Raw genomic sequence first — 27,061 nt, forward strand, 5'->3', positions numbered from 1 at the left:
TAATGTAACTGGCAATAAGGCAGCAGAGGAAAGGGTCTCTGTCTGCAGGCAGCCTGACCTAGCATGAAGCAGAGCATTCTAAGCTTACTCTTTGATGGAGAAGCAAAGGACTGTCCCGAGGTGCTTTGAAGTGACAAAAAATACACTAGAGCCGGCTGTGGGCACCTTCCAGTGTTCTGAAAAATCACTGATTTCTGCCAAACATCATGGCCTGAGACCGAGCATCTGAGCGTGGGAGATGATCACCCACCATCCCACAGAGAGAACGGGGGGAGGGGTAGGAGAGAGAGAGAACCATTGGCTCAGTTGTGATCATGTGATATGCAGCGTCACGTACTACTCCTATTGGAAGACATTGCTCATTTATCAAGTTAAAGATTAAAAATGTTTTGACGTCTTGTGCAGAAGAAATTACTCCCAATCCAAGGTTTTACTGTAATTAGCTATGACGAGTATAAGGAGAGAGGGTAGGACCCAGAAGTGAATGGGAGACTATTTTTTTCCTGTTGCTTTAAATGCCAGTGGAAAGGAGTTGATAGAGCAGGGACTGTAGTGTCAGGGGTCAGTGTGGCTCCGTGAGCTTCCCCAGCAGCTTTGGAGTAGAAGTGGGAACACGCGGTTGGTTGCATCAATGGAAGGAGTGTGGGGCCAAGAAATTAAAGAAGACCAAAGTGGGGTTAAATGGACTATGGTACCTCAGCTGGATAAGGGAAACATGACAAAGCCCAGGGTGTAGAACCGCATTGGTGTCTGTGGAGAAGCCCAAGGCTTCTGGTAGAAATCGAGTGGCGGAGAAGGGCACTGAACTACGTCAGTAAATTCAGAGTAAACTGAATGGTCTCCTCCGAGCAGAATTCCCGATGCAGTCAGATCCGTCCCTCTTCATCCTTTTGCAAATGCCTGCTCGCTGATTTTCTCTCTGGGTGTTGGCAAGCCATCTGCTTGAAGACCTGATCCAGAATCTTGCCCCTGGGGTCCACCGTGTGCCTTGGATGTTAGGCTAAGTTAAATTAATGGAAACAAATAGTCGCTGAGATCCTGCTCCACCCAAGACACTGTTCAAGATGCTGCAAAGAATGTAAAAATACTCAGGAGCCAGCATCCTGCCCTCAGGGGGCTCCAGTGGGAGAATGAAGCAGGTATGAGGAATATATAGGGCTAAGAGGGTCCGGACCTTGAATCTCAAGGGAAAAAGAGATTTTACTTGGCTAAGTAGTTGCCAGTGCGGAGTGAATGACAGATTTAGAGAAGACTGGATATACGTTGAGAGCTCTGATTTAGGGAGATCAGCCTGGCAGCAAGGTGCACGGAGGTTCTGTGAGGTGTGGCACAACTAATCAAAGCATCGAAGGGAGAAGCGGCTAACCACAGCAGGGCAGTGGGCTTAAGAGGCAAGGACAAATGGAGGCCTACAGTGGAGGTAACATCTACTGAAACCCCCTCACCCCGCATCTAACTATATGAAAGTAAGAGAGAACCAACAGAAGCACAAGGTGCAGCAGAGAATTTCAGCCTCAGTGACGGGGCACATGGAGAAGCCTTTCATAGGGCAGGGGATGCAGTCTGTCAGGTGTCTCAAAGGTATTGTTGGGGCTGGGCTGGCCACCACAGACTCTCCTCCCACGAACGCCTGCTCTTAGTTTTCAGAGCACCTGCTAAGCAGAAAGCATTGAGAATCTCAAGGTGCCCGTCTGGACCCAGGTGTCATTCCCAAGCAGACTATCCCCAGATCTTGGGTGATCCGTGAAGGTACTGCAGGAGCAGCACATCTGGGAAGCTCCTGATACGGTGCATCAAACATTTGCCGAGCTCCTACCATGAAGTCGTGAATACAGAGAAGTTCTACAGGCAAGTGGGAGACATGAACCCACTAAATGAGTGCTTTGCAAGAAGTAAGCGCAGTGTGCCAGAAGCCCCGGATGAGAAGCCATGCGCCCAGCCTTGGGAGGATCGGGATGGGGCACAATGGGTGGAATGCATGGAACACCCTTCCCACTCGTCTGTGCGTCTATTTGCTTGTTCATCAAACATTAAGCAACGACGGGTCTGACATCCTCAAGTGCCGCCATCACCCAGGATCTGCTTCCCTACCTGCACTCAGGTGTCATCACATATTCACCGTGGACTGCTCTGCAGTCAGGCACAGCAGGATTTGAGTCCGGCCCTGCCACTACTGGCCGGATGGGTGTGGGTAGGCTATTTGAGCCTTAGTGACTTGAACATGGAGCCCAGGGATGAAATGAGAGCAGAGCAGCATCACCTAACCTCTCCGATTCAAGAAAAGTGAATGTCAGGTGCCTATGGGCAAAATGCTGGCCAGTGCCAAAAGTCCAGTCTCTTTCTTGGCATTGCTGAAGCAGGGAGAATCTATTTTTCGCCCACCCCCTCAGCGGCTTGTGCTGGTCAGGACAGTAATTCTAATCAGGCTGAAGAGGGATTGCACGGTGACTTCAAGTCTTGGCAGGTAATCTGGAGAGGAACGGATACGTTTTGAAATGTAAATGCCAGAGTAATTTTCAGCTTCCATTTTGTCCCTAAAAGGTAGGTGAATTTCTTTTCCTTACAAAAGCCTTTAACTTCATCTTTAAAGTTTACACCAAAGAGTATAAATAGGCCCAGCTTTTTCAACCCCGGGGGGGGGGGGGAGGGGCGGCGGGGAATGAATTAAATAGCCAAAATACAAAACCATGGGGTTTAATCTCCGTTAATAGATTTCAGGAAAACAGAGACCCTTTCCTTGAACAGTACTGCAGTTTTTGCATTGAAATATATAAACATACATGGCTGCAGCTGGGACCAGAGTGTAATAGGAAGAAAGATTTAATCCTTTTAATATTCTCTGTAATAGCACATAACAGCACGGAGCCTCCGGGTACCCTTCCCAACCTACTGTGGGTTTCCGGTGTCTCCGTGATGGGGCACAAGTTCATGCCTACTCCATCCGTGAGTGTCTCCCCAGGAGACATAGGGAGAAGGGAAGGCAAAGGGACGGGATGCTACCGTAGCCTCCAGGGAGGAAACACACAGTTTCTAGAATACCATACCATCATCACCCTCCCTCCTCGTTCCTTAGGTAACTGAGGGCATAACAGAATGAAGAAGCTCAGAGCAGGAATAGGTCCTATACCTTATCCACTTGGCACCCCTTCTGGAAGCAGCTGATTATCCTCCAAAACAGACTTATTCTTAGGACATGAAGGAGTCTTGCCAGTTAGGGTTATTCTCTGAGTCTTGGTTTGAAGAATATTTTGCAACTCTTTTCTCTGGAGATGGTGATTTAAAAGAGGGCACATCTCCAGGTATCCAAAGAACAGGAACAGAACTGGATTTGTTAAGAGCCCACTACACGAGGGGCTTTCACAAATGCCGTCTCATTCGATCTGTATAAAAATTTAGTACAGGGAGGCATCTTGTGCCCATTTTAATAAGCAATGAGACCGAGATTGAGTGGAGTGACTTCCCACGGTGGCAGGTTCCCAAGTGGCGGAGTTGGAAGCCACAGTACGTGATCTCAGGTCCCAAAGCTCTCATTTTCTCCCCACCACCGAGCAACCTTCAGATGTGAGCTCTCTCTCTCTGAAGAAGGGCAACTGTCAGCTCTTTCTTCTGACAAGTATCTGCCTGAGTTGTTCTGCAAAATACTGAGTTTGCTTACAAAACAGTCTCCCAGCCTTCTCGATGTGTTAATAACCCTGGAGAAGGGAGCACTCTGGAAAGATCAGAACCTCCTTGTATGTGGGTTTCCCCCTCCACACTTTGCAAAGATCAGAACCCCTGTTTCACCTCTGAAAGCTTCAAAACCAGCCTTCCGCAAGCCAGTTATTCCCAGGAGCTTAGCAGCAGGGTAAATAAGATGTTTTCTGTAGCCCTGGAAATCCCTGATAAGAGCCCTAAAATCTTCGCTTCAAATCAACAAACTTTGAATTAGTAAGAAGGAGATTATTGGGTTTGGGGTTTTGAAATGTCAAGCCTGAGACAAATAATTAATCTCTCTCAGCTTCAGTTTCTCTGTCCATAAGATAGGGAGTGTTATGGGGTTATGGACAGGGGCTCCTAATACATTCAGAGTGCCCCCCGACAGTGCCGGGGAGAGGGGGTAGTTAATAGACAGTAGTTACTGTGTTAACCTTAAAAATAAAAGTTACTTACCAGCAAAAATGGGTTTATTCAGGAATAACAAAGAATTGAAATTTGGGACATGCAAGTCACTGCAGCACCACAGGCAGGTCCCGTTGTAAACAAAGGAGAGGAACATTATTTTATAGAGAAAGAGGAGGAAGTTGGGAGGTGATGCTTCCTCCGTGGCTGAGATAGTCAGTTTCTTGTAGGAGATGCAATGCACTTCATTCCCTCCTGGGACCTGTAATTGAGGATTCTTCTGTTGGGGTCTATAATGAACAGCTCTTCCTGTAATTGACATTGAGTAGGATGGTTCCCCATTTTATTCCCACTCCATTTCAGTGAGGTGTCCCTTTATTAATTTTCACATTTCCCCCTTTTGATCAAGATCCTTCTCCAAACGCATCACGGAGCAAGAGTCTGGTTTTCACAATTCAGTGGCCTTTTTTGGTCCCTCAGTGCCAGGAAGGATCTTTCCTGGGTGTTACATCACTCGTCCTTGGAAAATTGTATAGATGGGAAACTACTGGGATCCGTTCGAGTCGCAAGGACCACTTCCATCTGTAGTCCATATTTATCAAGACTGTAGGTGCTAGAGAGCATGTCCTTATTGGTCACGGCATTTTTACAAAGGTTTGACAGGCACCGAGTACAGAATCAAAAGTAACATGACCATTCCAAATTATGTGATGGTTTTAAAACAAGATCCTAGATCTGAAAGTAGCCAATGAGAAATATTTGTGGGCACTTACTCCCACGTAGGGAAGGAAAATCCCTCATATGGGGACAAACCCCAGAGTCACGTGTACCTCCTGGGAGTCCCCACTGAAATCACTCATGGGAACAGAATAGGGGATACTGCAGGAACCTCCTGGAAGAATTAACCGGGTGCATTTGGGAAGATACAGTGCAGGTATAAACACGAAGCAATAGCTGGTGAACTTTTTGCAAAATAGCAAAACTTCAAAGATGTTGAAAAGCAGCATTGTTATCTCAGAACTGCTGGAACTTAGGTGTATAACTAATAATACAGTAAAGTCAAAAATTCAGAAACCATGAATTTCGGGTAAGACTCTAGAGGAGTCCATTAATATCCAAATGAAAGAAACTCCTGTGAACCCCGAACCTTCTAACAGGCCTGATCCAGAGATCTCATCAGATGTCGTCTGCTCCGGGGCCGGGAAATCCGGATTTTCAGGTCATCAGATGGTGTGCAGGTCCAGTCAGGCTGTGGTGCTCTCTTTAGAGGGGTCTCATGGATCCAGGAGTCTGTTCTCTGGTGTTTGTCAGCACAGGATTGGTCAACAGTGCCTTACTGGCAAGGTTGAACAGAATCTTGTCTATTGGAAAAGACACCTCCAGAAAAAAGTCCAGGTTGCAACGTGTGATGCTCAAGGTCTTTGTCTTCCGGTAATACACGGTGAGAAGACTGAAGCATGGCTGTTTTTAAAGAAGCAATTAGGCCTCTTCAGTGTTGAAGCATGCCTTTTATCAATGGTGGGTTAAAGTGCTACCAAACCCAAGTGGGGCTTCCCATCCCTGAAGATGCCAGTGCTCAAAGAGATGAGCTTTTGATTGAAAAGGAATATAAGCTTTATTCAAAAGGCTGGCCACCTGGGGAGAAGGCAGGCTCTTGTCCAAAAGCCAACTCCGAAGTTTCTACCTGGCCCAGGGGGGGTTATAGAGGGTTTAGGGTAATCAGCAAAGGGAGTGCAGTGGCCTGCAACATTCCCTCATCGTGTGCAGACTGGATGATGCCAGCTACAAACGTTATCTCAGTGCTCGGGGCTCCGGTTCAAGTTTGTGATGTGCAAGCATACTGCGTTCTACCAGAGCAAGGTCTACAGACACACAGAGGGAGGTCGATAAAATCATTTGTGTGACCTAAAAAAAAAAAAAAAAAAAAAAAAAAGACATTTTGCTTAAAAAATTGCTAGGCTAATCAGAAAGCCGAGGCGTCTTCAAACAGACTTGCTGGCTTCTGTGGCCTGGCAGAGTTTTCGTGCTTCTGTGCTCCAGGCTAGCGGTCTGCAAAGCTCAGAGTACATTAATTCTGCTACAGATCAAGGGCCTTAGGTCAGCAAGAATGGGTTAACCTGAAGCAAGTTAACCCTTAAGACCAGCTGGAGTGCAGCACATTGGACATCCTGTGACCATCCCAACAGGGCTGGATCTGAGACTTGGAAGGACCAAGGGCAGTGCTCTCAGCCAAGCCATTGGGAGGGTCTCTACCCATTCTGCCAGTTGAGTGCCCATTAGCACCATTACCTGAGGGTTGTGGGTGGGATGCACAATGGAAGTGTTGTAAAACTGGCCAAACAACACAGACTTGTCAAAGTACCTGACCGGTAAAACGGGTTCCCTGATCACTGTGAAGTTCATCCCCCCAGGTAGGGATATTTTCTTCCAACAGAATTTTAGCCACAGAAGAAACAATGGTCTATCTGCAAGGGAAAGCTTCAGTCCAGAGAGAAAACCTACAAACCATGACTATAAAACTATCCAGGAGATGGGGGAAGCTGTATGAATTCACCTGCCAAGACTCGAATGGCCCATTGGGTAATTTAAAAAGTCTTAGAGCATTGCAAACAGGTTTCCCTGCATTTTGTGGTAGGGAGGTGGGCACATTTGTGGTCTTAATATTTCCTCAGGGCGCCTGGGTGGCTCAGTCAGTTCAACTTCTGACTCTTGATTTCGGCTCAGGTCATGATCTCTTGGTTCATGAGATCGAGCCCCATGTTGGGCTCTGTGCTGACAGTGTGGAGCCTGCTTGGAATTCTCTCTCTCTGCCCCTCCCCCGCATGTGCACACATGCTCTCTCTCAAACTTGGAAACATCATAGCTGCTGTCATGTTGTTAGTAGACCAATGGTTTAATACATGTGCAATCGTAATTGGTAGGAAATTTAGAATTTCTGGTAGGGCCGGATTGTTAGTTGGTCCAAACCAGAGTTCTCTTTTTTTATTGAACCAACAATTATTAGATTGCTAGCCCTGTTTTTCATTTTTGGGGGCCAATTGTTGGGCATCTCTGGTCAGTTTTTCCAAATGATTATTTGGGAGAACATCCCTTTGGACCATGACAGGGGTTTGGCTATTGGTTTCCCTAAGAGCAGCATTTTTGGTGGACGTATTAGCAAGGTGGTTTCTTTTGGCCTCTAGGGAGTCGGTTCTGGAATGCCCAGAATATAATAATACACCAAATATTATTATACAATATACCAAAGTCACAAAGTATTCCAAAGGCTAACTAGATTATCAGTTTCATTATTCGCGGTTTTACCCTCGGCTGAGGTAAAAACATATAACTCAGCCTGATGGGCCAAAGGTAGAGGGACCGCCAAAGTGACTTCAAAAGGAGCTGCAGTGGTATACCATCATATTTACCATTTTCATCCTTTAAGCACCTTCAGTAAACCATGAAAAATCTGCATTGGTTAGAGGAGTTTCCTATACATGGTCCCAGGGAGTCCAGTGGTGATCCATCAGCATTAAGTGACTGCAAGAGGTCTGGTCCAGGAAGGAGGCTCAGAGAACAGCGGGTGAAGGTCATTGCAGCGAGAAGGTTGTAGGAGGAGTAGCTGTTAGGAGGATGTCCTCAGAGGTGAGGTGAAGAGAATTTAGGATTCAGGCTTCTAAATGATGTTTAGAGGGGGTCCCATGGCATCAACTAAAAGGGCAATGGCAGGAATGGCTCTGACGAGAGGGGGGTATCCCTGTGCTACAGGGACATGTTGCTGCTGATGGTCCCATGTTTTGGTGGGGACTCCAAGGCATTCCCTTTCCTCTCACATATAAACAGGGAAAGGGGAAGGGGATAATTAGGGTATCTGAGAACAGGGGGCCTTTATTACTCTTTGCTTTAAAGTCTCATTAGCTGTGTCATCTTGATCTTTCCAAATAACAGGGTCAGGTCTGTCTGGTTTTTTTTTTGTTTTTTAGTAAGGCATATAGAGGTTCAGCCATAAGACAGAAGTCTGGAATCTAATTTCAACAGTAGCCAGCCAGGTCCAAAGAAACCTCGTTAATTGGCAGTTAGTTTTAGGTTTGGGGAGGTTCTGGATGCCATGAAAATTACCTGGATCCACATGTAGTCCTTATTTCAAAACTGCAACTTCTATTTGGAGACTTTTTTAAAGAAAATTCCTTTTCTAATGTCTATTTTTGAGAGAGAGAGGGAGAGAGAGTACAAGTAGGGGAGGAGCAGAGAGAGAAGGAGACACAGAACCTGAAGCAGGCTCCAGTCTCCGAGCTGTCAGCACAGAGCCCAATGTGGGGCTCAAACTCAGACTGCGAGATCATGACCTGAGCCAAAGTTGGATGCTTAACAGACGGAGCCACCCAGGTGCCCTTCTATTTGGAGGCTTTATGTCCCTTTAAGGCCAAAAGCTTTAAGCAGGTAGATGGTGTTTTCTATAAAGAAGTTTGAGAAAGGGAGCAGAGATGGAAATCATCTCTGTAGTGTGACAAACATCCAGATCAACTTTAAGGTGTGTGAGAAGTGAGAAGGGCTCTCTGTGTAACCCTGGGGTATTACTGTCCAGGAAGAACCACAAAGATCCTTCTCAACTAGAACACTGAAAAATGCACTGCAGTTATCAACTACAGTGAGGATTTGCTTTTAGTAAGAATAGATGTCAGTAGCATATGGAGCTTGGGAATAATAGTATTGAGGGCTAATAATATTTATTGCCTAGAGGTCAGGGACAAACTGCCATCTTCAGCCATTGGGTTTTCTCACAAGTACAACAGGGATGTTACAGGGACTAGTGCAGGGGCTAAGAAGGCCTTGATCCCTGTGATCATCTGTTTTATGGCCGTGATGCCTTGAAGGACTACTTTATTTATAGAGTATTGATTATTTCTGGGGCAGGGGGAGGTTTTGAGGGATCTAGTTGAATTGATGGGAAGTATACTGTGCATTCTGCCAATATCAGTTGAAGAGCGTGCCCATAAAAAGGAGGATGGTAGCCAATGTCTCAGGGACAAAGGATTGATAACCCCAGACGAAGCTCTAGTGTTGTCAGAGTGGGAGCAAATAATAGGTGCCAAAGGGTCACTTAATGCACCAGGTTGGCTAGTTTGATGACCACTGGCAGATTCTTAAGGAGAAAGAAATTCTGGCATGATATTTTTCTAAGAAATCTCAGCCCAATAAATAAATAAGGAGAAAAGGGTGAGTAGCTCTCAGTGGACCTAAACAAAAGGGAGTAGGTTCCAGAGACTGGAAACGGCTGAGGTTTATTAGAGACCCCACCCCCATCCCCACACACTATTTGAACTGGTTTTGTACTCTGAGACAGCGGCTGCTGTGTAGCAGGGGCTTGAGCAACAAGAGTGCAGTTTCTGAGAATGAAACTCTTTGTCCCTATTGACAGCCCATCAGGAGAGTGCTTTCTCTGAGCCGATAGATAGAGAGGCTTGGGAAGAGCCCTGTAGTTCCTCGGGGCCCTGACACTGGGTGCAAAGGCTGCAGGGGACTGTGGCACTTCAGCCTGTCACAGTCTTTTTCCACGGTCCTGGCCCTTTGCAATAATAGCAGATATTAGGGGAGGGTTGGTTGTCTTTAGGGGCATTCATTTGCCAGCATTGAAAACGGAGAATTGTAGCACTGTTTTCTTTTAGATGACTCATCTAGAGCGTAAGTGAGCTGGCTTGCCCAGTTAAATCTGAGGCATGCAGTTTCCCATTCCATCCTGGTCTTTTTAACAACAACAGAAAAGAAATATCCATGTTCAGCCCATTAATAAATTGAGTTTAAGGGCACCTGGGTGGCTCAGTCAGTTAAGTTCCAAACTTCAGGTCAGGATCTGACAGTTTGTGGGTTCAAGCCCCACCTTGGGCTTTGTGCTGCCAGCTCAGAGCCTGGAGCCTGCTTCGAATCTGTGTCCCCCGCCCCCACTCAAAAATAAACATAAAAAAAATAAATAGAGTTTAATGCTACCTGGGGCATTCCACATCTAAAGGAAGACCAGAATTTTCTTTAAAGACAATTTGGAGTTGATTGTAATAGTCATGAACAGGTTCACCAGGCTTTTGTGTGCAAGCCTGAATTTTGTTCCAATCAACAGGCTTAAGTAAAAGCTACCATCATTGGTGGGTATAGCATTCTAGCATCCTGCCAAAAATTAGGGGTCTGTTTCCCTAAATCCCCCTCAGGGTGCTCCCAATGGGCTAGTTTCATCCAGTGTTTGGCCTGGCCCTCCCCAACAAGCACGTGGACTACTATAAATCTGAGAAACCAGGTTGGTCAGTTGGAATAACTGTGAAATTCTTCAGCAAACCTTACGGGAGTCCTCGGCCACTTTAGAAAACTTTATGGCTCACAATTTGGCTTTGTTCCAGGGAACAAAGGCAATGTGGGGTTCATTTGGATCCTCAGAGAGACACATATTAATAGGTCCAGGAGAGGAGGGGAAGGTTCCTTCAGAGGAAAAGGCAAGTTCAGTGAAAGGATTAGCCTGAGGGAACATACAGAAGTAAGCAGGCAGTGCAGGGAATAAAGGAAAATGGCGCCAGAGGTGGGAACCAAGCCCAGAGGCTGTGAGACAAAGGGGACAGAGAAGGGGAAAAGTGGCCTCAGCAGCCCTTTTTTTGTTTGTTTGCTCAGCTAGTATACATTCCAGATTCCTGATGATGTTTGGAAGCTTCACAATACCAGTCAATACAGGTGCCCCGTTCTGTTGACAGTTTTAGAACCAGGCCTGTCCACTTCAATTTTGAGAAGAGTCAATTTAGGAAGATGGAAAGTTCCCCACTGAAGATCCACATTACTTTTTGTTAAGTTGTCCCGCTTAGTTAGAAATGCACATGAAGAGGGACCACGGGATTTGAAACATAAAACCAGCTGGGCTCGCAGAAGAGGGGAGGGCACCCTCTAAAGCAGTTTGACAGCTGGGGCCCCCTTTCTTAGAGGTTTCTTCTGTAGAGGAAAAATTTTCAACAGGAGCGACCTGGTTCCAGAAGGAATCAGGATACTTTACCAAAGGCCAAACGAGTACTCTCAGAAAGAACAAAGCCTTAAAACACATCTCAAATAAAGTCTGGGGAGCTCAAAACACAGAGCGGAGCTTGAAATCCAAGAGACAAACTGACCTTCGAAAGTCCAAGGTCAGCAGGAAGGCAGCTCACTGAACTCCGTGGGCACCTGCCTTGGTTGCCCACCAGCTCCCAAGCTGTCACAGGTCTTCTCTGGATCCCACCTCTCATCACCAAATAATGGTAACCTTAAAAATAAAAGTCTATTGAGGCACCTAGATGGCTCAGTCGGTTGAGCATCTGACTTGATTTTGGCTCAAGTCATGATCCCAGGATGGTGGGATCAAGCCCTGTGTCAGGCTCTGCACTGAGCATGGAACCTACTTGAGATTCTCTCTCTCCCTCTGCCCTTCTCCCCTGCTCTCTAAAACCTAAAAGCCCATTATTTTACCAGCAAAACATGGGTTTATTTGGAAGCAGAATTGCAACTCAGGGCACGCAGGGTATAGCAAAACCGTAGATAAGTCCTATGGTAAAGGAGAGGAAGGTTACTTTATGGAGGAGGAAGTCGAGAGGGGTTGTTCTGAATGAAAATCCATTGGAGAAAAGCAAGAGTTCAGCGTGATGACAGCTTCTTACTGGCTGAGTTGCTGGGGTAGTTGATTTCCTGTAGGAGATGCAACCTACATCTTACCCTGTTAGGGTCTGTAATTGACACTTGTTCTTGCTCTATGGCTCCCCCGTCTGTCCTCTCTACTGTGTTAGAGCAGTTTCCCATCATTAATTTCCACCATTATTACAGCACTCTTGTGGGAGTCTCCCATTGGTGACTGGGGAGGCAGTATCTTGCAGGGACAGCCTGAGGTTTTATTTGGCCCACCAGAGTGATAAACAGAATGATGGATGGGTGGCTGCATGGGAGCATTAGCCATCAGGTGAGTTCTAGAATGACCTTTAAAAAAAGAGATCCAGTCAGTTCTTCTCTGGTATTCTTTGCACACCTGATAGCCAGAGCTCCCCTTTGGGGAACAATTTTAAGGCAATATAAAGATGAATCTGGTGGGAAAGCCAGTATGTTTTTTTATAAATATAAAGGGAAACTTATAAAGGTTATGCTTAAAGTATTAATCCCAGAGTTTATTCTAAATTAGTCCCCCAACCCCCTGTATACCATGAATAAGTTAACAAAACCTGTGGGCCCTATGGAAGGACCAGACTTGTGCATAACACCTCATTTATAACAGGGCTCATCTTGACCCTGGCCAGGTGGGCAGTATTAGCTCCATTTTAAAGATCAAGAAACTGAGGCACCAAGAGATCAAGCGACTTGCCCCAATCCTAAGGCTTTCGACACAAGTTCCAGGTTCTTTTCTTCTCCAGCACAAAGGCTCTCCAAAATATGAAAAGCTTTTCTAGGCACTTAGCTTTCTAATTTCTGTTTGAAGGCTTTTTCTGACTCCTTCCAGGCTGTGTCATCTGGTAATGGAGCCTGACAGTAGGCAGGATAAAACCGACACCGTTAGCACAAAGAAGTATGCCCTACTTTAAAGATAACACAGTATTTTAGAAACCCTCACACAGATACAGATTCATGAAGGAGTTACATCTTGGCATTTTAGAGGGATATTTTGGTCCAAGCAAGTATTAAGGAATGGCTCCTTTATATTGTAAATTTCCTCTGATGTGCTTAAAATATGACCACATTTGCCCAATGTGGATTTGTCTGCAACTCTTCCAGTCCCTCTGCACTGGGAGCAAAGAGCCCGTGTGCTGTCAGTCCCTTCCCACGGCAGAGCTGTTGACAGTGTCCTCACAGGCCACTCCCCACTGCGCTGTGACAGGTGAGCTAGGACAAAGTGACCTCAAGAAAGGCAGAAGGAAGAAGAGGGAGGAACATTTGGGGGCTATTGCAACCTCATAAAACCGAGAGAAATAGGTGAATGGAGGCAAGTGATCCCATGAGACCATAGAAACAGCCAGATTTGTCCCATTTTCCCCGAGTCTATCAATTTAAAGTGGCTCCCAATCTCCATTTCTTTACCTAAATAATGTGGAGGGTGACTTAGTTTCTCTTACGTGGTTGGCTCCATTGGGTTAGTCCAGTGGGCTCGTTTTCTGTTACATGAACCAGGGCATTTGTTGCAGGGCGGGGGCGGGGAGAGCACTCACTGGTTGGGGAGGAAGGCCTCAGACTCATGGACAGACTTTAGGGCAGACCATGCTGGGATTCTAGGAGTTTCCATTCGGCCAGACCAAGCAGACCTGGAAGCTGCAAAGAGGGAGCAGGTTGTTGATTTACAGAGTCAAGCTGCTTGGGAAGTTTAATGAGGCTTCAACTAAAATTCCTACTCTGGAATTTCTTTCTGGGCTAACACGGGACCGAGCTGGGAAGTGCTAAGGCACCTGGGCCCAACCTTGTTGGCACTGATGGGACAGTGCAGCACCCCCCCACCCCACCCCCCACACGCCCATCCCAGGCCTGCCATTAAAACGAAGGAAGCATGGTCTCCCTCAGTGAGCCTTTTCCCTCCCAGGCTGCCTTCAGGGGGCCCCTCAGAAAGGAGGGTTTGCGGCATGTTTGACACACGTGTTTTAATTCTGGGGATCGTGAATGGACATCAGGGGTTCATGAACCACCTGGAATATGGGTGTGATTCTTGTGGGTAGATGTAATTTTCTGGACTAAGGATCTAACTCTCATCGAATTCTCAGAGGGACCTTCCTTAATAAAAAGTGAAACTGACGCTCCAGGGCTGGCCCTGAAAGGAACACTCCAGATAGCAGGATACCCCAGAAATGGGATCTCAGACCTGTTGCCACCTGCTTCCGGTGATCACTCTCTGCCTCTAAGGTCTCTCCCTGGATATGATTGGCACCACATTCTGGCCTTAAGGGTACTTTTTTGTTCTGAGGCAATTAATCTGTATTAATGAGCCATTCACTGATTTCCCATTGCACAGATGAAACAGTTTCCTCCCCTGCCCCCACCCCCCAAACAGGCCAGAATCCCCAGGGGATGACTTCACAATGCTGATGAGCGGGCTACACACCAGACATTCTAACCTAATTGTTCTAGGAGGGAACACCTTGGATGATTTTAATATGCAGCCAGGACTGATAACTTTTGAGCTTGGACAAGGGACAGAAACACAGAACTGAACTGAGGAGAGTTTTCATCTCTGCCATTTTTGATCGCTGGTTGAAAGTGCCCCAAATACTCTAGGGTGAGGGTTTGAAAACTGGTTCCCGGCTCAGAATGAAAAGGATTCAATCCAGTGGTAACATCCAGGGGAAGGGAAGTTGTCAGCATGTATGCAGATGGTTTCCATCTTAAACGATACACACATACACATGCTTGCGTACGTAACACGTGCACACGTATGAGGCTGCATGTATGCATGTGTGTATACACACACACAAAGGTTAGATGCACTCGTTTCAACTTCTGTTCCCTTCTGTTCCCAACTCCCTCCACTCGAACACAGCCTTAGAAGCCCCGTGCAGAGAGCACAATACCTCCTTGCATTTCCTCCCTGTGGTTGTACTTCTCTGACACGGAGAACGGTCCCTTCAGGGAAGCTTCTCTGTCTCTTCTCAGACTCTCAGCGGATGACAGTAGTAGCAGACGTCATTTATTTTGTGTTTACTGTGTGCCGGGCACCATCCTAAATGCTTTTCCTGGGTCCATTTAGTCCGTCTCCACAGCAGTCTGAGCAGAAGTGATATTATCCCCATTTTGCAGATGAGGAAACTAAGGCACAGGGGGCTTAGAGACCTCGTGCAGGTTTGGGTGGAGCTGGGGTTCGGACTCCAGGCTGTCCGGGCCCGTGCCATAGAGCCACCCAGTGGGACACGCCAGCCCCGTGGTCCTGTGGGGGGGGAGAGCGGTGCACGCGTGCGGACTGGAGAGGCCAGCCTGCAGAGCCCGAGGGTAAGCGTGCCGTGTTCTTTCCCCCTCTCGCAGGCTTCATCCCCCCTCCCCTCATCTTTGGGGCCGGCATCGACTCCACCTGCCTGTTCTGGAGCACGTTCTGCGGGGAGCAAGGCGCCTGCGTCCTGTATGACAACGTGGCCTACAGATACCTGTACGTCAGCATCGCCATCGTGCTGAAGTCCTCTGCCTTCGTCCTCTACACAACCACGTGGCAGTGCCTGAGGAAAAACTATAAACGCTACATCAAAAACCACGAGGGCGGGCTGAGCACCAGTGAGTTCTTTGCCTCTACTCTGACCCTAGACAATCTGGGGAGGGACCCTGTGCCCGCCAGCCAGACCCATAGGACAAAATTTATCTATAACCTTGAAGACCATGAGTGGTGTGAAAATATGGAGTCTGTTTTATAGTGACTAAGGAGGCTGAACTCTGTATTAGTAATCAAAGGGTCATTTTTTCCTAAAAAAAAAAAAAATTTCAAAAAAAAACACAAAACTCAGTACAGAGACACACACACACACCACACGTACACAACACCACCACCTTTGTCCTTTTGCTCAAAATCAGAGCCAGACAGGATTCAGAATAAGGAGAGCACGGGATCGTGTGTCTGACGTACGACCTGCTGGGGCCCAGAGTCTTCTCTTTGAAGGTTCTTCGGGATGCCGATCGCCGCAAGCAACAGGCACGGCCAAGTTCAGGGAACGGTGGTGGCCCAGCTTGGAGGACGGACATTTCTGGATATACATACACACGCAAAACATTTTTTTAAAAGTCTACTAAAAAGCCCAAGTTGACAACATTGCCAGGAAAAACACTAGTGACATACCCCGTGCCACCCGCCCCCTCCGTGCAAGGGCGGGGGGGCGTGCAAGTCGGAGCGGGAGCCCCCCCTCCTCTAACTTTTGCAATATGGGTCACTGTGTAGACAACTCACCCAGTCTGCATGTGGTTCAAGGCCCCAGAGTTCTCTCAGCGATGCTAATGGGTGATCCGTGCTGGAGTCTGTAATTGGCACCTCTCACCAGCTCCATGTTCAAGACTGAGGGCCCAAGGGGGAGCCGGGCGTGGGGGGGCCAGCACCCCACCTCCCCCCACAGCACCCCCCCCCCCAGCCCCACAGAGTGACCTCAGGAAGCAGCGGGCCTCACCTGGCTATGACTGACTTTGCTCAGAGCCGGTGAAACCCAGCACAGTCCAAGTCATTTGCTTACATTTGCCAAACATTTTGCCATTTAAAAAAAAAAAAAATGCAATGCATATGAATTTCAAACTGTTGTATGTATAATCCTCTAATACTATTTTTAACCACTTCTAAAATCTGTGTTAACTCTTCAAGTCACTGACACAGTTCTCTAGGCTGAGTTTATTATGCTGGTTGCTTTTACTTTTCTCCTTTTTTTAATGCACCAAAAATATAATGTGATTCAAGGGATGCAATTAATCTATTGTAATTTTTGTTTTATCATTTGGTCCTCATTCGGATATTCTGCAAAAACAAGGATATACAGTGTGTTAGAAGAAGAAGAAGAAGAAAAAAATGCTTGGAGAAAGAGTGTATAGGCAGCTTGCCTTTAAAAGAATCACATTTGAGACAACAGGGGATAATGTGATGAATTGCAAATTCGCCTTCTGGCTTTACTCCCCATGATTCAGTGATCGCTGTCATGGGAAGCCCTTTTATATTCATGCTTCACATTTCGAGAGGCCTTCTTTTCAACCCGTGGAGGAGACACACTCAGATGTTGGTTGTGTGCAGGGGTGCGGTGCTTCTGGGGCTAGGCAAGAGGAAGAGCAGTTCCCTGGCCCCAGCTGTGGGGCGGTCTGTGACGGCGAACAGACCCACAAGGTCGTGGAAGCTACCGCTTGTCCGATGCATTAACATGTCTCTGTTTTCAGGGTCAGTCTTGAACAAAGAGGCCTTTGTCTGTTGCGAAAGTGGCCAAACCTCAAACAGCTAGCAAGCAAACCTCATTGTTTGGGATGAGAATCTTGGGAAAATCTCTCGCAGTCAAGCAGCCTCAGCCTCATAAGGCCACGTCCGTAAGGGGACAGAGCTTATGCGAGAGCGTGTGCACACGCACACACACACACGGCCCGTTTAACGTACCTTTCGTGTTTCTTCAGTGACCTTTGTCTGGGCCACTTGTGGCCCTGGGGAAGCTCTCAGGGGTGGTTTGGTTGGCTGTTTGCCTTTTCACCTCAGACACATATTTGCAGTTCACCCAGAGGATAACAAAAGAATCAGGAAAGAAAAGAGTGGAGGCTCTGAAGAGAGGGCATTTCTAACACACACCGTTAATGGGGCAGTTTGAGTGACAGCCCGAAAGCAGAGAAAGCACCACCCAGCAAGGAGGACCCAGAGAGAAGCTGGTGTCCTGGTGCGGGGCCACCGTGATCAGCTGCCTGGGACAGGATGCTTCCAAAACACTCCCACGCGTTTACTTTTAGTCTGTCCTTGTCAGCACAGGGACAGTCATCAATGTGTTAACTAGTAAAAGGAGGGATTGTTCTCCAAGCGATTCATAAAATATGTATGCTCTGTCACTCCAAAGGTTTTGAAACCTTCCTGTACAGGTTTGGGGATAGTGTTGCTCTGAAATGTATTGCTAACAGGTCACTGCCGTCTGCATAGCTCTCCAAAACTCAGTACGCACACAGCGAGGCCCGATGACCTGGTGTTTTCACAGGGCCATTTGCTTAAAGAAAAAAAGCTTTTTGAAAACTCTTTGCATTTTTGGATTTTTTTTTTTCCCCCTAAGATTTTAGGATGAATGAGATGTTAGGATGAAGAAGGAAAACACTGCCAGGGCTCAATTTTGTCAACAAGTAGGTATGAACCGAAAGCCGTCTATTGCGAGATGGCTCTAAAGTGCGTTGTGTTACCTTTTAGGGTTTTAATTTCTCTCCTACTACAGAACAGGAAACGTAGTCTGGTTTTAGTGTTTCCTTTTGTGCTGCAAAGAATCATTGTACATACAGTGTTAGATCGAGCTCCTCGGTTATTTGGTTTTGAGTGAATGAAAAGATTCCCTGCTAAGAGCCCCACTGGACTAACAGAAAACAAAAACTTAAGGGAAAGAATAAACCTAGAAGGTTAATGCTAAGCTTCTCTCTCTCTCTCCTGCTACAAACTCCTCCGCCATCTTGGTCGAACGTGCCCAGAGATGGATGAAAAAGCCTCTCTTTGCTGCGACTTTTGACAGACTTGTGTAACTCCTACGTATATAGGCTAAGTTTTTTGACCAATATTATGCCTGCGTGTGAAGCAAACACCCTTTGTAAAAGTGGATTTCCCTCTGGGGGATGGGGTTTCGGTGTGTGCTGACAGGAAGACCAGCGGCCTGGCCCCCTCCTCGCCTCCGCCGAGGAAGGCTGTGAAGCGCCAAGGCACCCTGGGGATGCTGCCACTCCAGAAGGCCACAGCATGTGGGCTTTCCTCACAGCTAATGAAGGAGCAAGAGAGGCTTCCACTCACGGTCCCCCCTAAGGAGTTTGCTAGTAGCGCTTAGCAGGCAAAATAATAAGGGGAAGCCAAGAGCTTCTAAGGAATCCTTTGACAGACTTGTTAATGTCTTCCAAGTAGGAAGGAGTGTGCTGCTCCATAAAAATCACTCTTTTCTCGCCACTTTACAGTAGAATAGCTTCCTCTAGTGATGATTTTTTAAAGTTAGGCCTGTACATTTTAAAGTGGTGTCTATACATTTAAATCCCTGATTCCACTTCCCTGTCTCCAGTCGTGACCTAGAACTTCCCCTCAGGCATGGCAAGATTTTCCCATCCCTTCCCCTTGGAAAGCTGCCACTCCAGAAGGCCGCAGCCCGCAGGCTGTCCGCACAGCTAATGAAGGAGCCCGAGAGGCCCTCTGAGGCGACCCGCAGAAACGTTGCATACGGGGGCAACCAGCCAGTCCCCGGGATGATCCCCAGTCCACTCCCGAGGAGCCTTCTCAGTAAGAGGATTCAGCCATGGTTGCTGACCATCGTCACCCCCACCACAACCACCACCACCACGACCACCCTTCTGGAGCAGGCCATTCATTGAGGAGCATATAAAATGGGGGGAAAAGTAAAATACACACGCACACTCACTGAGAAACCCTCTGAGGAAAAGTCATTGTTGGCTTCGATGAACCTGCAAGCTGGTTTCCTTGCTGTATGCTGTTCAGGTCCTTCTAAGTGTGGTGTCTTCTCCACCCAGTCAGGCCTACCGGACCTGAACCATAAGCACTCCTCAGCAGCGTTCAGCAATGCAGGTCAATGTGTAGAAATCAGCGGGCTGATCAGAGGGAGAAGGACAGGATAAACTTGTACCATTTGGCGACATTCCGCTCGAGTGTTGTTTGTGTATTTGGTTGGGTTTGTTTTGAATGAAGGGAGAAAGCCACACAAGCTGTTTTTCAGACCAGCAGAGAATATGTGCTGTCTTGTGGTGTTCTTATCTGACCATTGTGATCGCTCAGGAGAAAATTCCAGACATGCAGTAGGGGCTTGATTGCTGAGCCCTCTCCTCAGCCTGCTCTCAACCATGGTGTGTTGTTTCCCTGTAGGTTAGAATCCAGGGCAAATACTTAAGAGGTGCCACATTGTCCAAGAGAAGGTGCTGGTGAAATGAAGTCCAGCCTGGAAAGTTAGTTTGGGACATAAACATAGTCCTTACCCTCTGAGCTTTCTCTTGTTCATTGTCCCATCACTGCTAACTCAGTCCAAGTTCTTGAGTTCTGAAGGTACAAGGACCTAACCTCTTTGAACAGCTGTCCCTGATGATAGCTTTCAGACCCAGCCCCCGTGGGGGATTATGGTTGCTCACGAATAATTCGGCAAGACAGAAGGATCTCTAACTGGTAGAATGTGCAAGAAGATATTCTTGTTCAGATGTGTCTCAGGGGGCCTGTTGCCCCGGGTTACACGTGGAATCTACACTATCTGCACACACGGCCACCCACCCACACCTCCTGTTTCTCACGTTTGTAGGTGACCTCAGAGTGCTTGGTCATCGTGGCAGGAAGGGGTTACAAAGACCAAAATGGCAAATTCAGAAAAGCAAAGATTGTCCTGTACCTCAGCCAGCCGCGACTGCTCTGGAGACAGAGACAGAACTACTACCTCTCAGAGACCATCCACATGGTAGCTCAGTTTTCCTTTGCACGGTTGTCGCCATTAGGGGATATATTGCATGAACTTGATATCTTCTAAAGATGTATTTATTCACTCATTCCTTTATTAAGATTTTGACAATATGCCAGGTCATGGGCCAGATATGAAGACAAAAAGACATGGTTCCATCCTCCCAAGAGCTCACAGTTCAGTGAGCCAGACAGACCTGAACATAAACAAAAGCAATAGAATGATTATGTGAAGAGCCCAGCTCTGACTGGGCCCAAGGAGGGCTGATAAATGGTGGTGGTAAGTTTGGCATCGAGAATCAGGAAGGTTTGAGAGACAGAGGCATGGTCCAGAACCAAGAACTAAAGAGCAGTGGGTGGCTGCCAGAGAGCTGGAGGAGAAGGTCGCCTCTACAGAGAGGGCCACCAGAACAAGTTGACAAACTTTCTGTAAAGGGCCAGGTGACAAGCATTTTAGGTTTTGAGGGCATATGGTTCAGACCACTGAACTCTGTTACAGCATGAAAGCTGCTCAAGTGTAAACAACTGTGTAGGCTGTGTTCCAATAAAGCTTTATTTACAAAGACAGGCAGTGGCCAAGGGCAGTCATATGCAGAGGTCCGAAGTCACACAGCAGGGTTGGGGGGTAGGGGACTCTAACAACCAAGGCTGCCGTGGCAGATGCCAAGTTATGTGTTGGAAGGGTCCTGTAGCCAGGTGCCCATCAGCCCTGATGTTACCACAGGAATTCATGCAGGTAGCCCATTTTCCAGGAATGAGGTGAGTACCCCATCACTGTCAGGGTTTGCAAATGAAGGCAACATCATCTTGCTCTCTGTGGACTGGAATTGGAGCTACAGGATCTGATCTACATAGTTCGACCACAATAATTGTCCTTTTTTTCTTAAGCGATAAAATAGGGATGGGAGGAGGAAATGTAGGAATGGGTGAAAAAAGAGTAAATCCAAATAGTATTTCGAATCCCTGTCCACCAACACAAAACACTGGCACCATGGAGCTAATAGATACGCCAGGTGGAATAATTGGTAAGCACTAATAATAACTAATAGCTAACATTTACCAAGCACTTACCGTGAACCAGCTTATTACACGTAATAGCTCACTTAATCTCAGCAAGAGCCCTGTGAGGCAGGAATTGTTTCTGACATCAGTTTACAGGAGGGGGAAACGAGGTAGGGAAGGCTTCCAGGATTAGCTCAAGGCCACAAAGCAGAGCTAAGATTCGAACCCAGGTCTGTGAATCCAAAGCCCGTGATCGTTGGCTTTACGGGCATCCCCTGCATATACTGGGCAAGATGTGAGCCCCCACCCCACCCCCCGCTCCCGTAGGGACTGCCTCAGCAGGAAGACTCTGGCTCAGGGAGACTGTGGGTTCTATACACTCTCACGTGCCCCCTCATGTAACAACCAGCATACCACGACAGGTGTCTTCCAAGGACTTCCGTCCTTCCTGTGTTGTTCCTGGTCTTGACCACAGAGCCCAGTGATCAATTTCTATGGGGTGGTATACGAGAAGCAGACAGGTAAGAGGAAACAGGAGATTCCTTTGCTCTGATGCATTCTGAGATGCCAGGGAGGCATTCCTCAGTGCTGGTCATCGGCTGCAATGGGGAGACTCCAGATACCCTTCCCACCAGGCACCGCCATGGTGCGTAGCATCTACCTCAGGAGTTTGGCTCTGCCCGAGGGCCCTCAGACACACCAACACTGGTCACTGGTTGAATAGGTCTTGCTCTATTATCAGATATTAAGCTTTTAGGAAGAGAGTTTCTAGACATTTCTATTTTTGCATTAATGACTCAGGCCAGCAATCAGTGGTTGGTGATTAGCATAAGTTCTGAATATTTTTCCATAAGGCAAAGAGATCGTCTCCTTCTGCTATGAGCAAATGGAATAGTAAATTTTCTGGAGGTTTAACATTCCTGTAGGTTGAGATCTTGCCATCCCATTAAGTCCCCCAAAATAATGTTTTTTTCTTAAATTCATGCTAACTTAATAGAAGAGAGCTCTCGTGGTGATAGGTTTGTCAAACTGTTTGGCTTTATAATCTAAGGCCATAAGATGAATCAGAAATGTGCAATGTAGGAAGTTGCACTACAAAAGGAACCCAGCTAACATATAGATTGGTCCAGCACCTTAAAGGAAGAAGGGGCTGGAGAGCTCACATGTAAGAGCCTGCTACCCACATGCCACATGCCAGAAGGCATGGTCCCAGGTAATGCACCCAGCAGCTTTACACCGGGTAAAGGTAAGTATCATTTTTTCCACTTTTACAGGTCAGGAAACTAAGGTTCCATAAACCCAAGCCTCTTAAAGTCACACAGGGAGTTAGAAAAGCCACCAGGAGCCAGTGCCAGGTCTGTCTGACTCCAGAACCTGTGCTCTTTCCACTATACCACCATGTAGCCACCAAAGTGAATATACAGACCTGCTTCTTAGAAAGCTTCAACAAGGCCAGCAGGACATCTCGGGGGGAGGAAATCCCACAGAAATCTAGACTTCATAGAGAAAATGAGCCAAGAGCTGGAGGTGAGAACCTCTGCAAAATTTTGCTGATGGGCACGGGGATCTAAAATGAAAAGGAAAAAAAAAAACCTATTTTACTTTAATAATTAAACATTAGAGATCTTTAAACACACCCCTCCTTCCTTCTTCTACCTTAGCCACATCGGGGGAAGTGTCCCTGCCACTCACCATCCTCTACCTTATTCGTTCTGGGCACAAGAACCCAGCTCTCTCACTTTTATACCACCCTCCCCAACTTTCTGGCCCCCAGGCTTCCAGCAAAACCCCAAGGCCACTTGACCCTCTCGAACACTGAGGAATCATGCTCCCAACTGCCCCCAAACACATGAGCTGCCTTCCATAAGCCAGCTCTCAGCTGCAAAACCCTGAGGACAAGAGTGACATTTCCACGCCGTCACCTTTTTGTAACACCGGGTCGGAGTCTTAAAGAGGACAAGTAAATGAGCAGGGATTTGTATGGTCCCACTGTGCTTATCATTGAACAGCAAAGGTGTGTGCTCTGCTCAATGAGACCTGCCCAGCTTATAAATCATCGCAGGGACTAGCTGGGTTTTTAATGCCTTTTAAGTGAAGCCACAGCATCTATTTTGGAAGTGTGGCATAGGCTTAAAAACTCTGCTCCAGTGAGGAGACCGTGTGACTCAGCGTGCGGTGAATCCTGTGGCTGAAAAGAAAACAGAACGTCCGGGATGCTGGAGGACAAAGCATGACATTATGACGCTAGAGGTATTCTCTGGCGCTCAGCCACATCTTCAGAAGATTGAGACATTTGGAGTCCCAGAACACAAGGCTTGTCACTGGTGATTTATAGGAGATGAGGACAAGTTAATGACTGGGATACATCTTATTCGTTCCCATAGAAGAAACAGCCAGTTGAGTGTTGGGATAGATACATAGATAAGTACGCCTCTTAGAAAGATTTGGCCTTCACAAAGGCCTCTGGGCTTGGAATCCGGCTGCTTGGGGTGACATGGAGTAAAACCCAGTATTTCATTGCATGACTTCTCTTGTCCATTCCACTGGAAAGCCCTGATGCTATTATATAAGCCTTTAAAATATATATATATATATAGGAAAACCAGAAAAGACCGATCTCTTTTTCCTCTTGGCTCTTCTTCCCTCCTCCCCTTTTAGGCACAGAGTACCAAGACATTGAGACTGAGAAAACCTGCCCTGAGTCACATTCACCTTCAGAAGACTCCTTTGTGAGAAGCTGAGGGCCTGGCCCTCCTCCTCCTCCTCCAGAGAACAGCCCGCCATTATCCACAGACCTCGTAGGCCTGACTTAGCGTGCTCTGCCCTGCCCGAGAACCCAAGGGTCCCTGTGTGGATTATCTGGCCAGTATGTGGTCCTTTAAGGCCCCAAGCATAGGCCTGTGATGAGGACTAAGGAGGTGGCTGTGGTCAGGAGTCCTCTAAACCCTTGGAGTAGGGCATTTTTCCCAGGCCGCCAAAGAGTAATGTTGACTAAGTGTGCAAATTCCCTTTGGCCCATCCCTCCCTTGGCTCCTGTGGGGACGTCCTGCTGACACGCTTTAGAACCCCCTCCCCCCCCTTCTTCAGGATGCTTCTCTGACGGAGGGCTCCAGCAGCTCTTCCGAAAAACCAGCCAAGGCTGGATTGCAATGAGGGGGTGGCAAAAATGACCCTGTTTCACAGAAGGGAGGGGAAAAAAAGCACATACTCAATAGATTTTGAGTGTGGTATTCTGTATTTTTGCAGCTTATATTTTCCAGATGAGCAGTTTAGAATACGTGATGTAAAGTACACACTGTACATTTGCTGAAAATTATATTAAAAGCACTATTTTAATTCTTTCTCTGTCTCATGCTGTAATCTCTAGTCTCTTTTTTTCTCTTGTGTTTTTGGGGTAGAATGATCTTGCAGCAGTTCTTTTGGAGAGTGTTTCTGGCTGTGTATGTTCTGTATTTGTGGGCTTTGAGTTCAAAAGAGCATGAGCTTTGGAGCCAAAACAGTCCTGGCTTCGAATCCTTACCCCAGCACTTGGTAACTGGCGTGGCGTTGACCAAGTGAGCTGACTCCTCTGAGCCTGTTTTATCACTTTTATATTGGAATGTTGACATCTGCTTTATACGGTTGAGAGAAGATTTAAATGAGGTCACGTGCGAAGGCACGAAGCTCTAGCACAGAACGGTCACTTGATAAACGGCCATTATTCATGGCCACCCCAACCTCTGTTTGGAACAAGATGCTTCATGGCGCTGATATAGCTCCTACTCCTACGTTTTATGGGCCTGTGCTGTGGCTGTCTGGCTTTCCTTTCTGATTCTCCTACTGGGACAACTGGGAGGGAATGGCTTCCTCTCAGGATAAACCCACTGGTATTTGGTGGAGGCTCAATGTACAAGCGAGAGAATGAACAGCCTCAGACGCGTCAGCCTGTGAGGCTTTGACTTCAGTCCCTCTCCTCAGAGACAACAGCAGTATTTGCCTTCCCTCCTCTAGGGCCACACACCCTCCTATCAGCCTCACCCCCTGGATGGGGCCCCAGTTGTCTTCCCAGTCCTTGCCAGGACTCTTTGTAATTGGCTACTTTCTCCTCCACAACCTTAGTCCACTGGCTGGACTCCTGCCACATGTGGACAGGTTGGTCAGGTGATGCCAGCCACTGATGTGCCTTTTACATTCGTTACATTGCCAGCCAGACTGGAGCTCCAGAAGCTGGTGCTTGCATTTTGTCTTCTGGGTGAAAGATGTAGGCTGGCCCCATTCCTATTGGGCCAGCCCTGGTAACTTTTTTCATATCCCCTTCCAGCCTGGATCTTGCCCGTGACAGCCTCATTCTTTGAAGTTGAGCTCACTTGAAATCAAAGCTTGTCAAGCTAATGTTCCTGGAAGATTGCACTCACCTCAGCCCTATGCGGTCTTTTCACTCAGGAGTCGGTGGCGTCACAATCGAGTATGCTTGAGCGGGTTACCTTCTCTAAGGCCTGATTACCCAGCACACTGGTACCTTGAGGACTCTTTTTTAGCTTAGCCCTGCTATTTATGTGATTGTTTATGGTTTGCAAAGCAACATGATTTATTCTCTCCAGCATAAAGATCCCAAGAAAATGCAATTTTAACATTCTCCTTCCTGACGAGGAAAGATGCTGAAGCAGCTCAAAAATGCATCAGTGGTTCCTCCCGGGAACGGGGCTTCATTTACACTGGAAATTCAGCAGGAGGCAGAAGGAAGAAAGGAAGGTCTATTGCTTATGGTATTCCTGCTCTCAGTCCAAAATTTCACATTTGTGTTTCATCTATGCCCCAATTTCTTTTCTCTTGATGCCTTTCTTCCCATAAATGTGGTCGATTTATGGAAAGCTTACTCTCCATCCATTTTATCTTAACTTCGCAAAGATCTCTTATTTCTGATTTGGAGTCAAGAGACTCATCCTTCAATGAACAGGTCCATAAGACATCTGGTCATACAGGTTGCTCAGCCAACTCAGGGAGAATGGGCAGCTTCAACTCACATCCAGCTGTCAGCAATGTCCTCTCAGCCACCATGGCCAAAAGGGGCTTTGAACCACATATACCTGTCATCCATCTTGATCCACATTTGAAAATCCAACTTTACCCTTTTCTCAGTCTTTGTGAAAGGGCTGGTTAGGCATCCAAGCATTTGGCTCAATCAAAATAAAAACAAGATGTTTCTATGCCCTCAAATATGGATTCTAAACTACTAGTACACCCACTTTGCAAAGAACCTGTCATCTTTTTTTCTTTGTTTTCTTTTTTAGGCTTTCCTACTTCAGGAACTACTGCTATAGAACTATTTCCATAACTCTGCAGAGAAATGTCTATAGTTAACACATAGGGCAGAAACTAACTTTTGCTTTCGAGAACGTACTTTTAAAAGTATAAGCTTGGAGCCCCACATCAGGCTCTGCACTGACACCATGGAGCCTGCTTGGGATTCTCTCTCTCCCTCTCTCTCTACCCCAACCCCTGCTCGCTTGCACTCTCTCAAAATAAACTTTATTAAAAAATAAAAACAATTTTTTAAAAAAAGTCTAAGTTTCCTGAGTTTCAGTGTTCCCAGGTATGAAATGCACAAACTTGCATTTATTGGATCCCCAAAGGAAGGCTTTTCAGATCTTCAAGAGTGTTTCAATGGGCAATCCTACCTCTCTGTTCCTCATAAGGGTGTTAAGTGGGGGGGGGGGGGAGGTGGATAAAGAAAGAGCACAAAGGCAGAGTGACAAATGCATGAGTTGTTTCACCTGCAAAATACGAAACAGCCCATGGGACTCAAACTTGCCATGACAGAAGTCAGTGGCCTCCTTTGCAAAGGAGACATTTGTCTATGATGTTCCTCTCCATCACCTGTCACTGAGAACTTTGTCACAACCCACAGGGGCATTTGAAATGTCT

At 47.0% G+C, this 27,061-nt stretch overlaps 1 protein-coding gene and 1 long non-coding RNA gene across 5 annotated transcripts in view; one reads left to right on the forward strand and one right to left on the reverse strand.

Annotated features, from left to right (window-relative positions):
- SLCO3A1 (solute carrier organic anion transporter family member 3A1) overlaps positions 1-24,501 on the forward strand; it is a 311,916-nt gene extending 287,415 nt beyond the window's left edge. Inside the window, exons 10-11 of one of the 2 annotated variants that reach the window (XM_042988125.1) lie at positions 15,061-15,303; positions 23,816-24,501. In XM_042988125.1, the coding sequence (XP_042844059.1) occupies positions 15,061-15,303; positions 23,816-23,898 (326 nt within the window). In that variant the 3' untranslated portion in view covers positions 23,899-24,501. Of the gene's footprint in view, positions 1-15,060; positions 16,141-23,815 lie in introns of those variants that run through there. The other variant, XM_042988124.1, reaches the window with a different exon arrangement.
- On the reverse strand, positions 1,787-14,317 carry LOC122239380. 3 transcript variants are annotated; one of them, XR_006218396.1, is made up of 5 exons: positions 13,907-14,317; positions 13,266-13,365; positions 11,214-11,344; positions 4,150-6,003; positions 1,787-2,469 (listed from the first exon to the last, which is right to left on the reverse strand). It is a non-coding gene; the product is annotated as an uncharacterized LOC122239380 (long non-coding RNA). The 3 variants fall into 3 exon arrangements; XR_006218398.1 differs by lacking the exon at positions 1,787-2,469 and having other exon boundaries at positions 3,788-6,003; XR_006218397.1 differs by lacking the exons at positions 1,787-2,469; positions 4,150-6,003; positions 11,214-11,344 and adding an exon at positions 11,799-12,585 and having other exon boundaries at positions 13,138-13,365.
- Positions 24,502-27,061: the final 2,560 nt, after the last annotated feature.

The sequence above is a fragment of the Panthera tigris genome, chromosome B3, assembly GCF_018350195.1.
Source record: "Panthera tigris isolate Pti1 chromosome B3, P.tigris_Pti1_mat1.1, whole genome shotgun sequence".
In the NCBI taxonomy this organism is placed as follows: domain Eukaryota; kingdom Metazoa; phylum Chordata; class Mammalia; order Carnivora; family Felidae; genus Panthera; species Panthera tigris.